Source organism: Castor canadensis, chromosome 4, assembly GCF_047511655.1.
Source record: "Castor canadensis chromosome 4, mCasCan1.hap1v2, whole genome shotgun sequence".
Lineage (NCBI taxonomy): Eukaryota > Metazoa > Chordata > Mammalia > Rodentia > Castoridae > Castor > Castor canadensis.
In genome coordinates, this window is record NC_133389.1 from 176441171 (window position 1) to 176461080 (window position 19910).

General features: G+C 45.0%; 2 protein-coding genes across 5 annotated transcripts in view; one reads left to right on the plus strand and one right to left on the minus strand.

Annotated features, from left to right (window-relative positions):
- Positions 1-19910, plus strand: part of Fbxo36 (F-box protein 36) — a 114057-nt gene that overhangs the window by 82428 nt on the left and 11719 nt on the right. The window lies entirely within an intron of this gene.
- The window catches only part of Slc16a14 (solute carrier family 16 member 14), a 74228-nt gene continuing 61188 nt past the window's right edge, over positions 6871-19910 (minus strand). For all 3 annotated transcript variants that reach the window (XM_074071938.1, XM_074071937.1, XM_020171608.2), the window contains 2 exons: positions 18548-19504; positions 6871-9325 (listed from right to left, as the gene is read on the minus strand). In XM_074071938.1, the coding sequence (XP_073928039.1) occupies positions 9174-9325; positions 18548-19504 (1109 nt within the window). In that variant the 3' untranslated portion in view covers positions 6871-9173. The remainder of the gene's footprint in view (positions 9326-18547; positions 19505-19910) is intronic.

Genomic DNA, 19910 nt, shown 5'->3' on the forward strand with positions numbered 1-19910 from the left:
ACAGTTTTGAGGGTGAAGTGCTACATCTCTGGGAAGGAGTGTTTGAAAATTATTGTCCCTCTGCCCTTCCGTGATGATCAAGTGCTCCCAGACAGTGAGCATAAAGCACCCCATCTCTCCTTTTAGGGCCAACGCCTTGTTTGACAATGGAACTTGAAAGTTCTGGGGAGCTGGCAGAGTGGCTCAGCGGTAAGAGCACTGCCGAGCAAGCACAAGGCCTGGAGTTCAAACCCCAGTACCACACACACACATACCACACACACACACACACAGATGATATGTAGAGGCCATCAATAATGCTGAGAAGAGTGTAACAGGAGATCGGAGCACAGAAACTACAAAATTCAGAAGATAATTTGAAATAAATTATCAAGCAGGGGAAGTTGTCCCTACTCCTCACTTAAAAAAAAGAAAAGAAAAGAAAGTACTGGCGGTAGCAGGTTTAACTTAGGGCAGGCGCTCTACCAGCAGAGGCACAGCCCCGGCCCTTTTTGCTCTAGTCATTTTTCAGATAGGGTCTTGCAGCTCTGCCCAAGCAAGCCTAGAAACTGCTATTTAAACCTCCAGTGTAGCTGGGATGGCAGGCGTGTGTCACTATGCCCTGGTATTGATTGAGATGGGCATCTGGATAACTTTTTTCTTGGGCTGGCTTCAAACATCAATTCTTCTAATATCTGCCTCCAGAGTAGCTGGAATTAAAGGCTTGAGTCACTGCACCTGGCCTATTCCAAGCTTTTGATGAAGGAAGTTATTTTTCTACAAAGTGGCCTGAGACCATTTAAATTATAGTAAGAAGTAAATGCTTACGAAGCTCACACACTCTTACGGAGAACTTTCGGATGGAGTAAAGGGGTTGAATATGGTTCACTAGCACTTTCCAAACCTGTTCCTCTCCCCTTCCTGCCTTGGCCACTTGGAAACCTGCTCCTCCCCAGGAATTCACCTCTCTCTGTCACCTGGCGACAGAGGAGGAAGTGGGGCTGGCCTTCACCTCAGTCCCCAATGCCAACTGCAGATCCTCGGCCCACTGCTTCCACCTTTCATTGTTGGGGTCCCAACAGTGATACGTAAGGAACCTCACCAGTGACCCCTGCTTTCCAGCGACTCTGGTCCCCTTTCCTAGATGACAAATGCTTCCTTTCCCAGTCTTTGCAGTTTGACATCAGCGTTCCCTCCCCACTCACTGTTGTCTGAAGATTTTGAGTGGGGACCTCCAGTCCTGGTAAGTCAAACACAGCCAATATTGAGACAGAAGGGCCCCTGGAAACCTCCATTGTGACCTCCCTGTGACCTTGGAGGGTGGAAAGGAGGAAAGGCAGGACAGGTGGGTGAGGATCAGGACGGACCAAAACATTATAGGCACAGTCAACCAAAATGCTGCTTTCTGTACATCTGATTAACACAGGGCTTGAGCAAGCCCTGGAGAGAACAGATAAAAACTTCAGATCATGTCATTTCTTGGACACCCTCTCGTGGGACCCCCTTCCAACTCTGTACGCTCCACTCTCCCACTTTACACTTTTCTTGTCTGTGAAGTTCATTCTTTGGCTTTGTGGTACAAGAACGTTGGTCTCAGATCTTCTGTTTCAGGATGGCCCCACATTCACATCTGAGAGTTCTGCTGTCACTCCCTTCCTTCTTGAAAGAAGCCTCTCCAGGCTTCCCTGGGTGGTATACACCCATAAATCCAACTCTTCGGGAGGCAGAGATCAAGAGGATCGAAGTTTGAGGCCAGCCAGGGCAAAACATTATCGAGACTCCCATCTCAATAAGCCAGGTGTGGTGGTGTGTACCTGTAATCCTAGCTACACTGGAGGCATAGGTAAGAGGATTGCTGTCTGAGGCATGTCTGTGAGCAGTTGCCACAGCCGAAGGCCTGCTGGATGCAAAGGCAGTGAGACTACAGCAGGACCACGTTCCTCTGATCCAGCAGCTTGTCAAATGGAAGAGTTAGGTGTAAACAGGAAGAATGAGTTAGTGTCTGCTCTGCAGCACTGTCCTGCTGTCTTACAGACGGCCAGGTCAACAGATACGGCTGACTTGGCCTCACTCCAAGTCAGCCGTTATTTTCTGCCAGTCCTTGCAAAAAAACACAGTGAGGCTGAAGCAAATGCTGAATAACTTACCTCACTCTCAGGGTTGTCTGATGGTGCAAAGGCCATTTTCATGCTTGGAAAACTGTCCCTGCCTCCATCAGAGCAGGGACACCCAAAGTGCTTGCATTGTGCCATTCTGCCCGGACCTGCAGCGCCAGTCCAATGACAGGTTCACTGACGGATGGCCGTGATGAAGCTGTACAAGGCTTCACGCTACGGCTCGCACACAGCTTTCCAGTACTCAGTGTGGCAAAATGGGCAAAATGGCCGTAAGCCCAAACCTGCCTCGTGAACCAACACGCAACGGTACCCTTGGGGAAGAGCAGTTGCCACTCCCAAGTCCCAAGCTGACCTGCTTTTTTCACAAAAAATGCTATGTGGCAGACACATTGGAAATGAGGTGGTCTCTTTAAGGAAAGCAGCTGCAGGATGGTGATATTCGAGCTTTTAAAAGAAAGTTAGAATTTTGGAGAATTGCATCAACCTCCATGAGCTTGTCCACTTTCCTCTACTTTTTTTTTTTTTTTTGCAGTACTGGGGTTTGAACTCAGGGCCTTCACCTTGAGCCACTCCACCAGCCCTTTTTTGTGAAGGGTTTTTTTTTTTTTTGAGATAGGGTCTTGTGAACTATTTACCCAGGGTTGGCTTCGAACTGTGATCCTCCTGAGTAGCTAGGATTGCAGGTGTAAGTCACCAGCGCTGGCTCTAGTTATTTTTAAGTGAACACTTTGAATAGTTTTCTAATGAGATTGGTGGTAATAGTCACACAGGTGATTTGAAAAATTGAAGTATAACTCATATGCCATAGAATTCATCCTTTGAAAGTATGACTTGCACCTGTAACCCCAGCTACTCTGGAGGGAGAAGTAGAAGAACTGCAGCTGAGGCCAGCCCTGGGCAAAAGTGAGCGATCCTACCTGAATAAAAAACCTAAAAGCAAAAAAGGGCTGGGAGTGGCTCAAGTTGTAGAGTGCTTGCCTAGCAGGTGGGAGGCTCTAAGTTCAATCCTCAGTACCACAAAAAAGAATAACTCAGTGGTTTTTACATATTTACAAAGTTATGCTACCTTTGCAAAGTCTTTTTAGCAACCCCAAAATAGATCCTGTCCCCATGGGCAGTTACTCCTCCCCGTTTCCTGTTCTCCCAGCCTCTGGTAGTCACTGACCTGCTTTTGTCTCTGTGGATTTGTTGGCCCTGGGCATTTCATGTAAGTGGGATAACTGATTTTTACATACATAATAACTGCATGGTTCAAGAAATTTGTATGTGCCGGCACTGGTGGCTCACGCCTGTAATCCCAGCTACTCAGGAAGCAGAGATCAGGAGGGTCATGGTTAGAAGCCAGCCTGCGCAAATAGTCCACAAGACCCTATCTGAAAACAACCCTTCACAAAAAAGGGCTGGTGGAGTGGCTCAATGTGAAGGCCCTGAGTTCAAGCCCCAGGACCCTACAAAAATTTGTATGAAATATCAAAACACTTGTAAAATCTTTAAAACTCAAATACTTTCCAAATGACCAAAGCATAATTTTGTTTTGTTTTGGCAGTACTAGGGTTTGACATGACAAAATATTATGTTACAAAATCACAAATGGACCAATGACCCATTCAACATATAAGCTAGGCCAATGGGTTTTAATACAACATTGTATAAAAAATTCATTGATGTGTTTTCAGACTCCCCCAGCTAGGCAAGTACTCTACCACTGGGCTACATTCCAAATCCTTTTTTATTTTATTTTATTTTTTATTTATTATTATTTTTATTTAATTAATTTATTTGGCAGTACTGGGTTTTAACTCAGAGTCTCACACTTACTAGGCAGGTGCTCTACTGCTTGAGCCACGCCCACAGTCCACTTTTCATTTTATTTTGAGACAGGGTCTCACTAAGATGCCCAGGCTGGCCTCAAACTTGCAATCCTCCTGTCTCAGTTTCTTAAGTAGCTGAGATTACAGGCATGTGACACCACTCCTGGCCTCCACTAACTTTGAAGAAATACCAACTGTGAGTTGGGTGTGGTTCCAGAAGTATATTCGTATTTGCAGAAGCAAATATGAAAACCCACCTATTTTCTATTAAACCAGACATTAATGAAATGTTTTTAAAAAGGTAAAACAATGCCACAATTCTTACTAAATTTTTGAAAAACAGACTTTTCATAAAAATACTTTTAAAAATAGTAAGCTCATTATTATTTTTAAATGAAATGATACATAAACATTTTTACTTTATTTTGATTTCTAGTGTGGTAAATATTGCTAATTTAGCCTGCAAAACAAAACGTCTCTGGAGCCCCAGGGGGTTTCTTGCTTTTTGTTTTTGGTGGCACTCAAGGCCTCACCTTTGAACTCAGGGCTTCACACTTGCTAGGCAGTTGCTCTACCTCTTGAGCCACTCCACCAGCCCTGTTTTGTGTCGAGTATTTTTGAGACAGGGTTTTGCAAACTATTTGCCTGGCCTGGCCTTGAACTGTGATCTTCCTGATCTCTGCCTCCTGAGTAGCTAGGATTATAAGTGTGAGCCACCAGCACCTGCTTGGATCCTCATTTTTTGGGGGGTGGGGGTTGCTAGGAAATGAACCCAGGATCTTGTACTTGCTACACTCCTGTCTTTGCCCCCACCAATTTTTGTTTTTGTTTTTGAGACAGGTTCTCACCATGTAGCCCAGGGTGGCTTTGAACTCAGGATCCTCCTGTCTAATCCTCCTAAGTGCTGGGCATTCGCCCCTGTGCCCAGTCTCCTTTGGTGTTTGAGAATGTAGACTTGTGTCCCAAGGGCTTGAAAACTGCAAATCTAGAAAGTGAAGCCTGCGTGTTTCATGTGACAAGTAGTCATTCCTAATGACAATCACTCCTAGTGACAGTTCTCCATGGTTTTCTGCATTGTTGATATTATCCAGTACCGCTTCATTTAAAGAGGTTACAATTCAAACTTCCCTTGGCTCCGTTGTCACTGTCACTGTCTTCCTTTGCAGGAGGGCTACACAAGGCCAGGACCTTTGCATCAGCCTGCCCTGTGCCCATAGAAGCCCAGTGTACATCTGTTGGTTGGAAAAGGATTGAATAACTCAGAAGCATAAAAGAATTGTGCATTCTGAGTGCTCCCTAGGTAGTAATTGTCCAGAATGCTGAATGAAAGGAAGTAATGTGGGAGTCAGGGAAAATATTTGAAATCGATCAGAATGTTTTGCTCTGGAATATGTTGAGAGTAGGTCTCTAATTTTAGTGTGCACAAGAATCAGTGGAGTCGGGCAAGGAGGTGCATGCCTGTAATTCCAGCACTTGGGAGGCTTGATTCAGGAGGATGGCTGCATAGTGTAAGTATGTCTGCAATAAGCTTATGTAGAAGGCAGATTTAGATTTATTAGCCCCACCCCCTACAAGATTCTAAATCTCTAAACATCTGCATTTAAAATAATGTGGATATAGATTTTCAATGAAAAAACAATTATGTGCATAAAGACATTAGAAAAAGACCTGTCCCGTCTCCAAATTTCCCTTCCCCAGCCCCAGTTTTCTTGTGTTTCTTCCCAGAAATGTTTTATACACACATAGACCTATGTGTATGGCTGAACTGATTGTAAAGAAAACATCACTGGGTCACATCAAACCTATCTCGAGCTTTCCTTTTACCAAGAACCTCCTGAAGACTTTCCTCACTCTGCATATTGATTGGTCTTGTTTATTTTCAAAAAATTGCAAAAACTGCACAGTGTGTCTATGCCACACTATACGTGTAGATTGTTACCTGTCTTTCATATAACAGGTAATGAGCTTCTGGGGTTTGAACTCGACCTTTTGCTTGCTAGGCAAGTTTTCCACCACTGGATTTATACCTCTAGCCAACCCATTTATTATTTTTTAAAATTAAATTTATGTTTTAGCCAGGCGCCAGGGGCCTACACCTATAATCCTAGCTACTCAGGAGGCAGAGATCAGGAGGATTGCAGTTTGAGGCAATCCCAGGCAAATAGTTCACAAGACCCTATCTTGAAAAAACCCTTCACAAAAAAAGGACTGGCAGAGTGGTTCAAGGTGTAGGCCCTGAGTTCAAGCCCCAGTACTGCAAAAATAAATAAATGAAAATTTTAAACATACACACTCATGTTAAACGGATTCAATACTCACTTAACAATTATGTTAAGTGATTCTGTCCAGATGGTGTGACTAAGCCTAAAGAAATACTGTCCCAGCCGGGCATGGTGATCCATGCCTCTAATCCCAGTCCTCACAAGGCAGAGGCAGGAGCCAACCTGGGCTACATAGTGACACTCCAATACTGTCTCAAAATAAATAAATTAAATACATACATACATACATAAAGGAAAAACCAGGCCAGACATGGTGGCTCAAACCTGTAATCCCACCAGAGATTGGAAGGATAGAGGTTTGAGGACAGCCTGGGCAAAAAGTTAGCGAGATTCCATCTCAACCAATAAGCCAGGAATGGTGGTGCATATCCGTGATACCAGCTATGTGGAAGATATGGGAGGCCATAGGTAGGAGGACTGCAGTCTGAGGCTGGCCCCAGGCACAAACACTAGACCATACCTGAAAAATAACTACAACAAGAAAAGGGCTGGGGATGTGGTTCAAGTGATGGAGCATCTGCCTAGCAAGAACAAGGTCTTGAGTTCAAACCCCATATACAGCCAAAAAAGAAAGAAAAGGAAAGGAAGGAAAGGAGGGAGGAGAGAGGAAAGGAGGACGGAAGGAAGGGAAAAGAAAGTAAGAAAGAAAAGACTTTTTTACGCAAAAACACACTGATCACCTTTAAAGAGGCCAAAATTTATTTAGTTATAGTTAAATAAAAATCACGGTGTACGAGGGGAAAGCGTCAATGCACATGACATAATCTACAATTAACCCTTTCAGCATCTTCAGGGCTCTGTGGACATGAACGTAACCAGGAGATGTTTGCTGTCCCCTTCATCAGAGCATTCTGACGTCGACACGAATACTGCGAGCAGGTCCTCGCTCTGCTTTTGTGCCATGGGGACATTGAGTCGGTAGAAGTCACCACTTCCACCAACACAGCAAGTCAGCGGGCCACTGTACAAAGTGGACAAGGGTGCGTCTCAGAAAGACAGAATAAAAGCTGGGTCCCTGGGTGGCACTGGCTCTAGCCCCCCTCAAAACAGTTCACGCTGCCCCCCGCCAAGGTGATGTCAGACAAGAAAAGATGCAGCAATACGGTTTCAAAACACAACACGTTTTCAGTCGAATCATCCTATGTGTAAATGAATACATAGAAATACATATTTGCCTACATATACATATGCATGTACACATGTATGTGTACATATGTTATATATTATTGCCATAGCTCTTAAGATTACCTTTGTCAAAGTAGAGAGCTGGCTTCTTACAGCAGCCGAGGTTGTGATGATAGCAGACAGGTCATTGCGTGCAGTTTCTTAGCTATAATAACTTGTGATTCTCGAGCCATTGGAGGTAAGGTCAAGTGTGTGTAGGAGCCATCTTTCCAGTAGCTGCCCGTTATTAGCGTTACACAACCCTGCCATAGACAGAGCAGGGCACAACAGAGATGAAGCGAAAGGAAACCTGTCATTTAATCACCTAACAGGAAGGGATCCCTCTAGATAGCACTGCAGGCTTGTGGTGACATTCTGGGACTCCAGCTCCTGGTAGCATTCCTGCCTCTAGCTGCCAGGGATGACTGAAAATGGGCTGTACTCATTTTAGATAAATGTGACGCAAGACCCTGCCAATGATAGCAAGGGATTTATTTTATGTGATGAGTAAACTGCGAGTAGAAATTTACTGTTCTGTGGCACTGGGCATCGAACCCGGGGTCTTGCACCTGCCAGGCAGGTGCTCTACCACTGAGCTACACCCCAGCCCCTTGAGTAGAAATTTAAATAGTTTTAAGATATGTGTAAACAAGTAAGGCAGCCAGAAATTTCAAAATGATTCTGGGAAGAACATTCTGCTGTCTGAAAAAATGTTTGCCTTAGAAAAACAGACATCTCGGATAAAGACGGTGTCATTCAGTGTTACAGACATCTTGTGTATGGGATCAGTGACGAAGTGTTTTGAAAACTGCTGAGCGTGACTGAGTCTATACAATAACAGGCAGCAGAGATGGGCTGCTTGTCACCACTACCCAAATATCAGGTGCACAAACCTCTAGGTTTTGGATTAGCAACGAGTGACTTAACCACCGACTTCAGAGTTCCCTATTGCATTTATTGGGAAGGAAAAGGCAGGAGCAAGTTGTTCAGGTTCACACTTGCAGCCTAGCACGGAATGCTGGGATCGCAGCCCTACTCAATGGTCACGTGTGCCAGCACAGCTTCTGCTAAGCAAGCCGTTCTGGTTGACTCAGTAAGGTTTTTCTCTTGAGAGTCACTTCCTGTCTGAATTCATCTTTTATGACTGGAGAATTGAATCTGAATGGATGGCTCATGCTATCTCTTAGAGGACTTATAAATTGTATTCTTTTGTAAAAACAGCAACTGTGTTTCTTTAACCTTTGACATCAGAGGCTGCCTTTGCATTATCCTGGTAGATCCCTGCAATAAGTAATTTCTGGGGGACTGGCAGAGTGGCTCAAGTGGTAGCGTACCTGTTAGCAAACGTGAGACCCTGAGTTCAAATCCTGGTACCGCCATAAAAATTAATTTCTGAAACCCAGTCATATTCTTGTGCTTAAAACCCATTTACGTGTACACTTTGTGGGAACACACAGATACTTGAGTTTCATCTTACAAAGAAGTAGTTGAGTTGAAAAGCTTTTATCCCTGTCGTCATTTGTATTGAAAACCTAATCCCAGCGGATGATGAGAGAGAGTGGCTTTTTAAGGGCATTTGTACCAATCGTTTAATAGGCTGTAAATGGTCACATGTAGCCTTAAACCTTCCAGCACTGCCTGCTCTAGACACAGAGGCAGGGCTGCTTACAAACGAAGCAATGACATTGGTATTTACAATGTCCAGTGACATTGTGACACCGGCTGTCACAGCACAGAGCACTTCTCCACATAGGCTCCCCACAGCAACCACACGAGGTAGACATGAGAACCACAATGAAATCCAAGACGCTGATGTGACACTAAACATGTGCCCCGTCTGTGTGCTTTCTTCTGGATTGTTCTATAATTCGAATGCAAGGATGGAGGAGTAAAAAGAAGATTCCGACCATGTAAAGCAAACCACATATGTAGAAGGAAAAATCGTATTTTTGTGTGATGTCGTAGATCCACCCTACAAAACAAAAAGGAATATATTCCGTGTAAACAAAACTCAAGAACACAAAGCAGACTTTCATTCTACTACAAATATTTTTATAAGAATTTATAATTACTATTTTTTTTCCTGTGCTGGGGATGGAACGCAGGGCCTCGTGCAGGCCAGACAGACGCTCCCAGCCCTAGGTCACTGCTGTTAGGGCCTGCTGTATCAGCGGAGTTCCCAGGGCCCTTGGTGATTGAGGCCATCTGTCAAGACACTGTTGCACTTCTGAAGGTCCCTAGGGAGGTAGTGACCTGGCTTGATGCCCTCGGGTTAACTTGCATGCCGGACAAAAAGTGAAAAGTGGTCAAGGGCAAACACCAAAGCCTTCCAAACTCTTCCAGAGTTTCTAGTGTGTATCAAAGAGGCTGAACAAAAGACACTTAGCTTTGTTCATTCTGGAGCATTTGAGCTTAAATACCTCTTCTCCAAGGAAACACAAGTTCTAGGTCTTGTAAAATTCCTATTTATAGCTATAAACTTTACATTTTAAAATTTATTTTATCTGACACGTAAAAACATTTAAAATGCATAAGCCAATGGATAGCAGGTAACATTTCGATACATGTCATATTCCGTAATGTTTAAATCACAATGTATCTGTGCCTTCATATTCTTATCATTTATTTTTCTTGTGGTACTGGGGTTTGAACTCAGGGCCCCGTGCTTGCTAGGCAGTTGCTGTACTAGTTGGGTCACTCTGCCAGGCCACTTATCATTTCTTTATGAGGAAAACTTTCAACATTTTTTTCTTCTGGCATTTTGAAATGTACACTACATTGTTTGTTTATTTATTTATTTATTATTTTGGAGGCTTGAACTCAGGGCCTCGCACTTGCTAGGCAGATTCTCTACCAGTTGAGCCACTCCACCAGCCCTGTTTTGCATTGGGTTTCTTGAGATGGGGCCTTGTGATCTATTTGTAGGGGCTGACTTCCCGCAATCCTTCTGAGTAGCTAGAATTACAGGTGTGAGCCACCAGTGCCAGGCTACATTGTTCTTATCCATAGTCACTCTCTTGTGTGATAACACACCTGGACTTCTTGCACCAACCTAACTGTAATTTAGAACCCATTCATCATCTTCTCCGCAACTATCAGTCTTTAATATTTGAAATTTTAAGTTGGGTGTGGTGGCTCATGCCTGTAATCCCAGACACTCAGGAGGCAGAGACAGGAGAATTTTGGTTTGAAGCTAGCCCAGGCAAAAACACGAGACTCTGTCTGAAAACCAAACTAAAGGTAACAAAGGACTGAGGCTGTGGCTCAAGTGGTAAAGTGCAAAAGACCCTGAGTTCAATCTTCAATATCTAATAATAATAATAATAATAATAATAATAAAACCTGCTCTGTTATCCTTTTTGTAGTAAGCTTTAAAAGGCTTGAACTAGGACCTCACTTTCAGGCACTCTTACCACTTGAGCCACTTCACCAGTCCTTTTTTTGTGTTGGGTATTTTCAAGATAGGGTCTCTCAAACTGTTTGACCGGGCTGGCTTGGAGCTATGATCCTCCTGATCTCTGCCTCCTGAGTAGCTGGGATTTTAGCCGTGAGCCACCGGCACCCACCGGCATCCAGCTTGAGTCAGCCTCATGTCTCGGTTCCCACATAGTCAACTATATGAACTGAGAGCTTTGAGCTAAATGCAAGAATTTCATTTATGGGGGCTGGGGTAGTGGTTCAAGTGGTACAGCACAGCCTTGAAAGCCTGAAGCCCGGAGTTCAAACCCCAGTGCCACCACAAATTTTTCAGAAAGGAATTTCACTTACTGGTAAAATAAATTTAGATTAATTTCTCATTTTCATTCTGTATTGTATCCCATTTCTGTAATTATAACAAAGATGGGAAAAAACAGTTCGTTAATGAGTAAACACAGTATTCTTGGCTGCTTTTCCCAAGTATCTTAAAAAAGTATCAACTGGCAATATAATCTTCTCCCACCAACAATCAGTCACATGTGGCCACTGTGACGGGTGGGTGCAAACCAGCCCTGACTTCCCATAGTTGCCTGAAGTAGTTACCAAGCAAATAACTAGTGTGCCTTCATTATCTATGTAGTGTGTCAGTGAGGGATTCTTAAGGAATAACAAACAATAGTATAAAAAGTTAAAAGCTTTTTTTTTTCTTTGTGGTACTTGGGATTAAACCCATAGCCTCAGGCTTCCTAGGCAAGCTCTCTACCCTTTTTGTTTGTTTTTTTTGAGACAGGGTCTTGCTGCAACTTTTGCCTGGCTGGGCTTAAATTTGAGATCTTCCTGCCTTTATCTCCCAAGTTGCTGGGATTACAGGCATGAACCACTATGCCCAGCTGATCTTAATTTTCTTATGGTCTGGGAATACCTTGAAAGTGAACTAAGTTTTAAAATTTTCTATTTGATATCAAAATGGGGGAAAATGCCACATTCTTTAGATGTAGCCTAGTAAAATGCTCTTTTTTTGGTTTTGGTGGGATTTGAATTCAGGACTTCATGCTTGCAAAGCAGGTGCTCTACCACTTGAGCCATGCCTCCAGTCCATTTTGCTCTGGTTATTTTTGGAGATGGGGTCTTATGAACTATTTGCCCTGGCTGGCCTCGAACTATGATCCTCCCAATCCCAGCCTCCCAAATAGTTAAGATTACATGTGTGAGCCACTAGTACCTGGCTCTATCTTTTCTTAATCTACAATCTGAGATAAGAAGGGTAGAAAATATTAAACATAGAAGCCAAAAATAATGATTCAGCTTCAGAAATGAATCCAAAAGTCACAGGGAAAGCTAGCTGAACAAAAATGTACCCAACACGTATTCATCAGTTGCCAACAGTGGACCTCAGTGAATTCCCCAAAGTGAGGAAATCACTTGCAGGTCACATACAGCAGTCTGGACCTGCAAGCAGAGTGCATGATGGGACTGTCTGTAATCTACAATCAAGAAAATGAGGCTGTGCAGAAAACTGAAACCAGATCCATGTCTATCACCCTGTACTAGAATCAACTCAAAGTGGATTAAGGAACTTAATATCAGACCTGCAACCTTGAACTTAGTACAGGAAAGAGCAGGGGACACACTGGAAGGAATGGGCATAGACAATGACTTCCTCAGTAGAACTCAAGCAGCCCAGCAACTAAGAGGATGGACAAATGGGACTTCATGTAACTGAAAAGCTTCTGCACAACAAAAGAAATGGTCTCTAAATTGAAGAGACCACTCACAGAGTGGGAGAAAATATTTTCCAGCTATACATCAAAGGACTGATAGCCAGAATATACAGGGAGCTCAAAACTAAACTCCCCCCAAATTAATGAACCAATAAAGAAATGGGCAACTGAACTAAACAGAACTTTCTTAAAAGAAGAAATTGAAATGGCCAAAAAACACATGAAAAATGCTCACCATCTCCAGCAATAAAGGAAATGCAAATTAAAACCACACTAAGATTCCACCTCACCCCCGTTAGAATAGCCATCATCAAAAACACCACCACCAACAGGTGCTGGCAAGGATGCAGGGGGGAAAAGGAACCTTTATATACTGCTGGCAGGACAGCAAGCCGGTGCAACCACTCTGGAAAACAATATGGAGGCTTCTTAACAAACTAAACATAGATCTGCCATATGATCCAGAAATCCCACTCCTAGGGATATACCTAAAAGACTGTGACTCAGGTTACTCCGGAGGTGCCTGCACACCCATGTTTATTGCGGCACTATTCACAATAGCCAAGTTATGGAAACAGCCAAGATGCCCCTCCACTGACGAATGGATTAAGAAAATGTGGTATCTACACACAATGGAATTTTCTGCAGCCATGAAGGAGAATGGAATTTTGTCTTTTGCAGGTGAATGGATGGAACTGAAGGACATCAGCTTAAGTGACGTTAGCCAGGCTCAGAAGGCCAAATGCTGCATGTTCCTCTCATATGTGGAATGGAGACCCAACACAAATGCAGCAATGTCATGAAACACTAGTCACACCGAGGGGAGGTCACACCCGGGAGGCGTAGGGTAAAAGAAGGAAAGTAAGAACTTGAATATGGTCAATATACTCTCTATACAAGAATGAATATAGAAATCTTAAACCAGCTGAAACCACTATAAGAAAGGGACTAAGGTAGAATGAAGAAAATGAGAGCAGATAAAGCAAGTTGGCTTATACTACACAGATCCATGGAAATATCACAACTCCCAGTGTAGCTGCCTTTATCTCAAATAAGCTAAAATGTCATGTTTTTCTTTTTATCTTTGCTCTTTTTTTCTTCTACAAAATCGGAGAACAGGAGGGCAGAACAGATCCTGCCCAGGGGGCAGGGCTGGGACTAGGGGGAGAGGGGAGGTGATAGGAAACGGGGGAGCGTGAAAGAATGAGCACATATGTATGTGAATGCAAAAATGAGAGCTGTTGAAACTACTCCAGGAATGGGGGAGGGGGATGAAGAAGAGCAGTGGAGGGGGTAAACTCAAGCATATATTTGATACATTGTAAGAAGCAGCGTAAATGCCACAATGTACCCCACCCAGCACAACAATAAAGGGGGAAAAAGAGATAATCAGGCTGGAGAGAAGCTTGGTGTGGAGTGTGCACTGTGCCTGCACAAGGACCTGGGTTCAATTCCCCCACACACCCAAATCACTAAATATAGGTAAGAGTCTCATATTCTGCTAATCCCCAATGGAGGGTGGCTTTGTCACTTTAATTGTTACATCCTCACTCTTCCTATGATCAAGTAATTGGGAGTGGAAGCTTGAAGTCACCACACTGATGACTGAGACAGCTGAACTATGACTGCTGCTTGACATGAGCTTCGGAAATTAGACAAAACCCCACCTGACTGGAAAATTAATTTGCATTTAGTTCAGATGACTCATTGACATGTTACTTGAAGCGGTGGGCTCTGTCACGGCCCCACCTCTGGCTCCCAAGCCATGCTGAACTGAACGAAGTTTCAACAGAATTTCCCATGGCTCCTTTGTGTGCACACGTCCTGTTCCCCCTGGCGATGAACACCACTGCTCTCAGGATGCCCTGCCACCTCATTCTCTCCACCCTCCCCTCGTCTTTTCTCTGCAGAATACAGACAGTGTCTGTTAAGTAAATGACATGGCATTACAGCCTTACTGAATTTTTAAAAATCTTACATCTGAAAGAGTAATGGGGGTGCATATGATCAAAGTATGTTACATGCAAGTGTGGAAGTGTTCTGCTGGAACCCTCCACTGTGCACAATTTAATATAAAAATGAAAATGAAAAATCTTGTATTTTTCCCCTAAAGGTATAAACAGTTGTGAAAATATCACTGCACGCCCAAGCTTCAAAATAACTCATATGTCTTTTGTTGTTGTTTTGGTACTGGGGATTGAACCTAGAACCTCACCAATGCTGAGCTATATCCCCAGGTTTTTAGTGGTACTGAGGCTTGAACTCAGGACCTCATGCTTGCTAGGCAGATGCTCTGCCACTTGAGCCACTCCACCAGCCCTATTTTGTGTTGGATTTTTTGAGATAAGGTCTTGAGAACTATTTGCCCAGGCTGGCTTCAAATTACAATCCTCCTGATCTCTGCCTCCTGAGTAGCTAGGATTACAGGTGTTAGCCACTGGTGTCTGGCAATACTGGGATTTGAACTCAGGGTCTCACGCTTGCTAGGCAGGTGCTTTGCTACATGAGCTACTCTGCTAGCCCTGTTTGAGTTACAGTTTTGAAATACCCAACTACTACTGCCAAAAATAAAGAAACCGCACTCCTCCTTCATCTGAGCTGTAAACGAGAAGCGGGGGCTCTTGTTCTTATCAGATAAGAGCTTCCAGCTCCTCATGGAAACCCGTTGCAAATTAATAAGGTGTTAGGTTTTATGGAAATGAAGGCGATTGGTGTAGATTCTCCTTCAGCCCAATCTAGTGGCTGAGTTTTGCTAGACTGTACTTTGGAAATGTCTAGAAACATATCTAAACAACTGAGGCCAATAGGAAAAGGAGACCAGGAACTAGAGAAAAGGTTAGATCAAAAAGAATTAACCTAGAAGGTAACACACGCACAGGAAATCAATGTGAGTCAATGCCCTGTATAGCTATCCTTATCTCAACCAGCAAAACCCCTTGTTCCTTCCTATTATTGCTTATACTCTCTCTACAACAAAATTAGAGATAAGGGCAAAATAGTTTCTGCTGGGTATTGGGGGGGGAGGGAGGGGGCGGAGTGGGTGGTAAGGGGGGGTGGGGGCAGGGGGGAGAAATGAACCAAGCCTTGTGTGCACATGTGAATAATAAAAGAAAAATGAAAAAAAAAAAAAAAGAAACGTAGAGTGGTTCAAGTGGTAGAGCACCTGCCTAGCAAGCGTGAGACCCTAAATTCAAACCCCAGTACTGTCAAAAAATATATATACATAAGAAAAGTACTACCATTATTACATCTTTAAAGGAGAAGTGAGTGCCCAGTAAGACTATGAAATAAACCACATCGAGAAGTTTCGTATAGCTAAATGACATGGTTGAAATGTTTGTGCAGGATCTTGAACTGTATGTTTTTTTCCTAAATGGAAATACGTGATTGTCTACCTTGGCTGTAAACTGTACTGGACGTCTAAGAGCCGGTAGAAACTGCTCTGAAAAAACAGGAAACACACGTTCTTCTGAATGCTTCTAAAAAAGGCAACATGAGCAGTGGTTTTCTGTGCAGCACACCAAGCCAAGTAATAATTTCTGTCCCACTCTGAATTTCCAGCAAGAATGTAATTTGGCTATTTAGTTACTCAGATCGCCAGCCACCCTGATTCTACAGTGCATAAATACTGGGCTTACATCTCAAAACAGTGTTAGCTTCTTGGCCTGAAAAGTCAGTGAATTAAACATAATGCAGGCAGAGACCGAATGTCACTCACCATTCCTTACAACAAATGCAAGGAAGGAAGCAGGGCCTCTCGTGCTGAGTCTGCAAAGTAAAATACTCCAATTCTCAGTGCCCCAAGGTTCTAGCCAATCGGATATAAGTGAAATTCTGCTAGGACCAAGCCTTTTCCTCCTTCTTCCCCCTTGTTATGGGTGATGATTTAGTGGCTAGAGGTACAGCAATTATTATGTGATCATGAGGAAAAGGCAAAGAGAATTTCAAAATCATCTAGGCCCTGGACTGTATTTTTCTGGTTTTGTGACACCATTAAATCTCTGTTTAATCTATCACTATTAAGGCGGTAGCACATATATTCCTAACTCTAACCATTCTGCACAGCAAGATGAGTGGCTGCCAAAATACTTTGTTGCACTGCTATAGTTATTTACTATCACGTGAAAATGCTGCATCTGAATTTCTGTGCACGGACAGAGACCAGGAGTGGCCTGAGCTCAGAGGAGGCCCCTGTGGTTCTCTCAGGTGAATGTTGGGCCTTAAACCTTTATTTCAAGCTGGCACCCAGTGTCTCATAGTTGTAATGCAAGCTACTTGGGAGGCTGAGATCAGGAGGATCACAGTTTGAGGCCAGTCTAGGCAAATAGTTTGAAAGACCCCCATTTCCAAAATCACAAAGAGCAACCAGACCAGAGGTGTGGCTCAAGCAACAGAGCGCCTGTTTTGCAAGAGTGAAGCCCTGAGTTCAAATCCTAGTCCCACCAGACAAAACAAAAAACCCAAAACAACAACAAAAAACCCCCAAGTCCTTTATTCTGCTAGCTGTCAGTATTGAAACCTATATAGGTAAAAATCCATGATCTATTCAACTTCAAATTCCAAAGGGTACTTAAAAATGGGTTTGATGACACAAGTGACCTTCTAAGACAGGAGATGACTTTAAGATTAAGGCAGCCTGGCAAGGAAGGGGCAGGGGTTTTGTCCTGTACCCATGGGTTCCTCCACCCACTGGGAAGAGAAATTCCTGCCAGAGGGGTGAGAACAAAGTGAGTGGGGGCAGAGAGGTGGGGGTCAGAAGATGTTTGGAGAGCCAGGCTCACCCAGCCACCTCCTGAATCTTTTGTGCTGATATTTGACCCCAGTGCCTGTCACCTCTGTGGGCGCCTGTCTCCATTCTTGGACAAAGAACCTGGTTTTTTGAGGCGTGAGTCGTCTGTCTGGCCTTCACTTGCCTACACCCTGCTCAGGCCACAGGTTGGGAGACGTGCCAGTTCCTACACAGCTCCCATCATGACTCTGCTATTGGTCACCAGCATAGCAGACAGAAGTGAGTACAGCCAACTGGTGGCCTCTAGGCCTGAGGTGGGCAGAATGTCCCTGACTCCAAAGATGTCCACGTGTTATTTCCTGATGGTGGGACTGTGTAAGCTCCTATGGCAAGAGGGACTTTGCAGACAGGATTAAGTTAAGATGGGGTGATGGTCCTGATGACCCAGGTGGGCCCAGGGGAGCAAGGCCACGAGGCAAAGAGCACAGGTGGCCTGTAGAAGCTGGAAGGGATAGGAACCAGAGCTCCCAGGAGACACACAGCTCTGCAGACACCTTGATTTTTGCCCAGTGGAACCCATTTGACATCTGGTCCCCAGAACGGCAAGATGATGGTCCGAATCATTTTAAGCCACTCTATGACATTCAATTGCAGCAGCATCAGGCCAGATTCAGCCTGCGGCTGTTCTGCTGCACCGACGACACATGGTGCTCAGGAAATCAAAATGCCACCTAAGAGTCCAGATGCCTCTTTCAGGGAAAAACAACAGAAGATCTACAAAGATTCTTGGTATTATTATATTTTAAAAATTGCTTATTTATGTACTTTTTGTAGTCCTGGGGACTTGGGCCTTGAGTGCTGTCGGCCCCCAAGCTACAACCCCAGCCCTATTCTCAGTACTTCTTGGCTACAGAAGTCATTCGCACCTGCTTTCTTTATTTTATTTTTGGTGGGACTGGGCTTTGAATTCAAGGTGTTTCATCCTTCCAAAACAGGCACTCCACTGCTGGAGCCACACCTCCAGTCCATTTTGCTCTGGTTATTTTTGGAGATGGAGTCTCATGAACTATTTGCCCAGGCTGGCCTCAAACCATGATCCTCCTGATCTCAGCCTCCCAAGTAGCCAGGATTACAGGTGTGAGCCACTGAAGCTCAGCAAACTGATGAAGCTTAAGAGAAATTGGGAGCAAGAATGGGAAGAGAAAGGACAGCAGACACAAATGGGGGCTCCTTTCTTATTGGACCTTGGACCAGGGCCTTCACGTCCTGTCCACCTCCTCCCCCCACCCCACTCACCAAGTTGCTCTCAGCAACTTGGGGCGCTTACCTGCAAATGGAGGGCCCAGTAAGGCGGAGATGCCGTTAGCACAGATGATGATGCCGTAGGCGTTGGCCAGGTGTTCGATGCCCACCAGGTCCTCGGTCACCACCGGCATGAGGGAGAAGTACCCGCTGGAGAAGCCAATCAGGGCGCAGATGGCGGCCAGGCCGGCGTAGGTTTGCATCAAGGGCAGGATCAAAATGCTGAGGACCAGTGTGAGGTTGGCGGTGAGGAAGACGTTCCAGACGCTGATGCAGGGCAGGTCGGCCACCACGCCCAGGACCACCTTCCCAAAGATATGAACTATTGCTATGATCGAAGTCAGGGGGAAGACGTCGTTCTGCTCCGCCAGGTTGTACAAGTTGACAATTTCTGGGAGGTGGATGAAGGGGATGACGAAGCTGCTGTATGCGAACAGAGCCCAGAAGATGAAAGCTACGAACATGCGATTGCTAAAAAGCGACGCCGTCCCGAAGTAACCCGAGTACCAGTCCCTGAAGCCGGTCCGGACCCTCACGGAGAGGCGGCTCACGGTCTTCAGAACCCGAAGGGCGCACGCGTTCTCCCCGGGCCGTGCCTGACCTTGACGCTCCGCGGCCTGAAGGTCACAGCGAGCATCCTCCTTCCCGGGCCTGCCGTCGTCGTCCGCCTCCGCTGGCCTGGCCAGCTGTCCACCTGACTTCACAGACTCAGGGGAGGGAGCAGGGGCGTTTCCATCCTTCCCAGGGGACAGGGGCCTCATGAGCGCCCCACAGACACACAGGTTCAAGGACACCGCGCCTTGGATCAGCATGGCGTAGCGCCACCCGTACTCTGCGCACAGGTACTTCAGCAGCGCAGTCATGAGGAAGGTGCCAAATCCCGTCCCCGTGGTGCTGAGGCCCTGGGCCAGGGCTCGCCTCTTCTGGAAATACCTCCCCACCATGACCACAGCCGGGAGGTAGGCCATCCCGCTGCCCAGACCTGCAGGGGACATAGAGGAAAGCACAAGGACAACAGGTGAGCACGGCGTGGAAGGAACGATCACCTGCTGGCCCGTCTGCTCTCCAGGCTGGGATACCCAAGCTCATCAAGAGAGGAAAGGTGCCCGCACTAGTGGCTCACCACTGTAATCCTAGCTACGTGGAAGGCAGAGATCAGGAGGATTGTGGTTAGAGGCAGCCCCAGAAAATAGATCGCAAAACCCTATCTTTAAAATGCACAACACAAAAAACAGGGCTGGCAGAGTGGCTCACGTGGTAGAGCACCTGCCTAGCAAGTGTGAGGCCCTGAGTTTGAACTCCAGTACCGAAAAAACAGAAAGGGCAGAAACAGAAGGAAATATTCCACTGCCGATCATACAGGCCATCCTGACAGGTTGCTTGGCTTT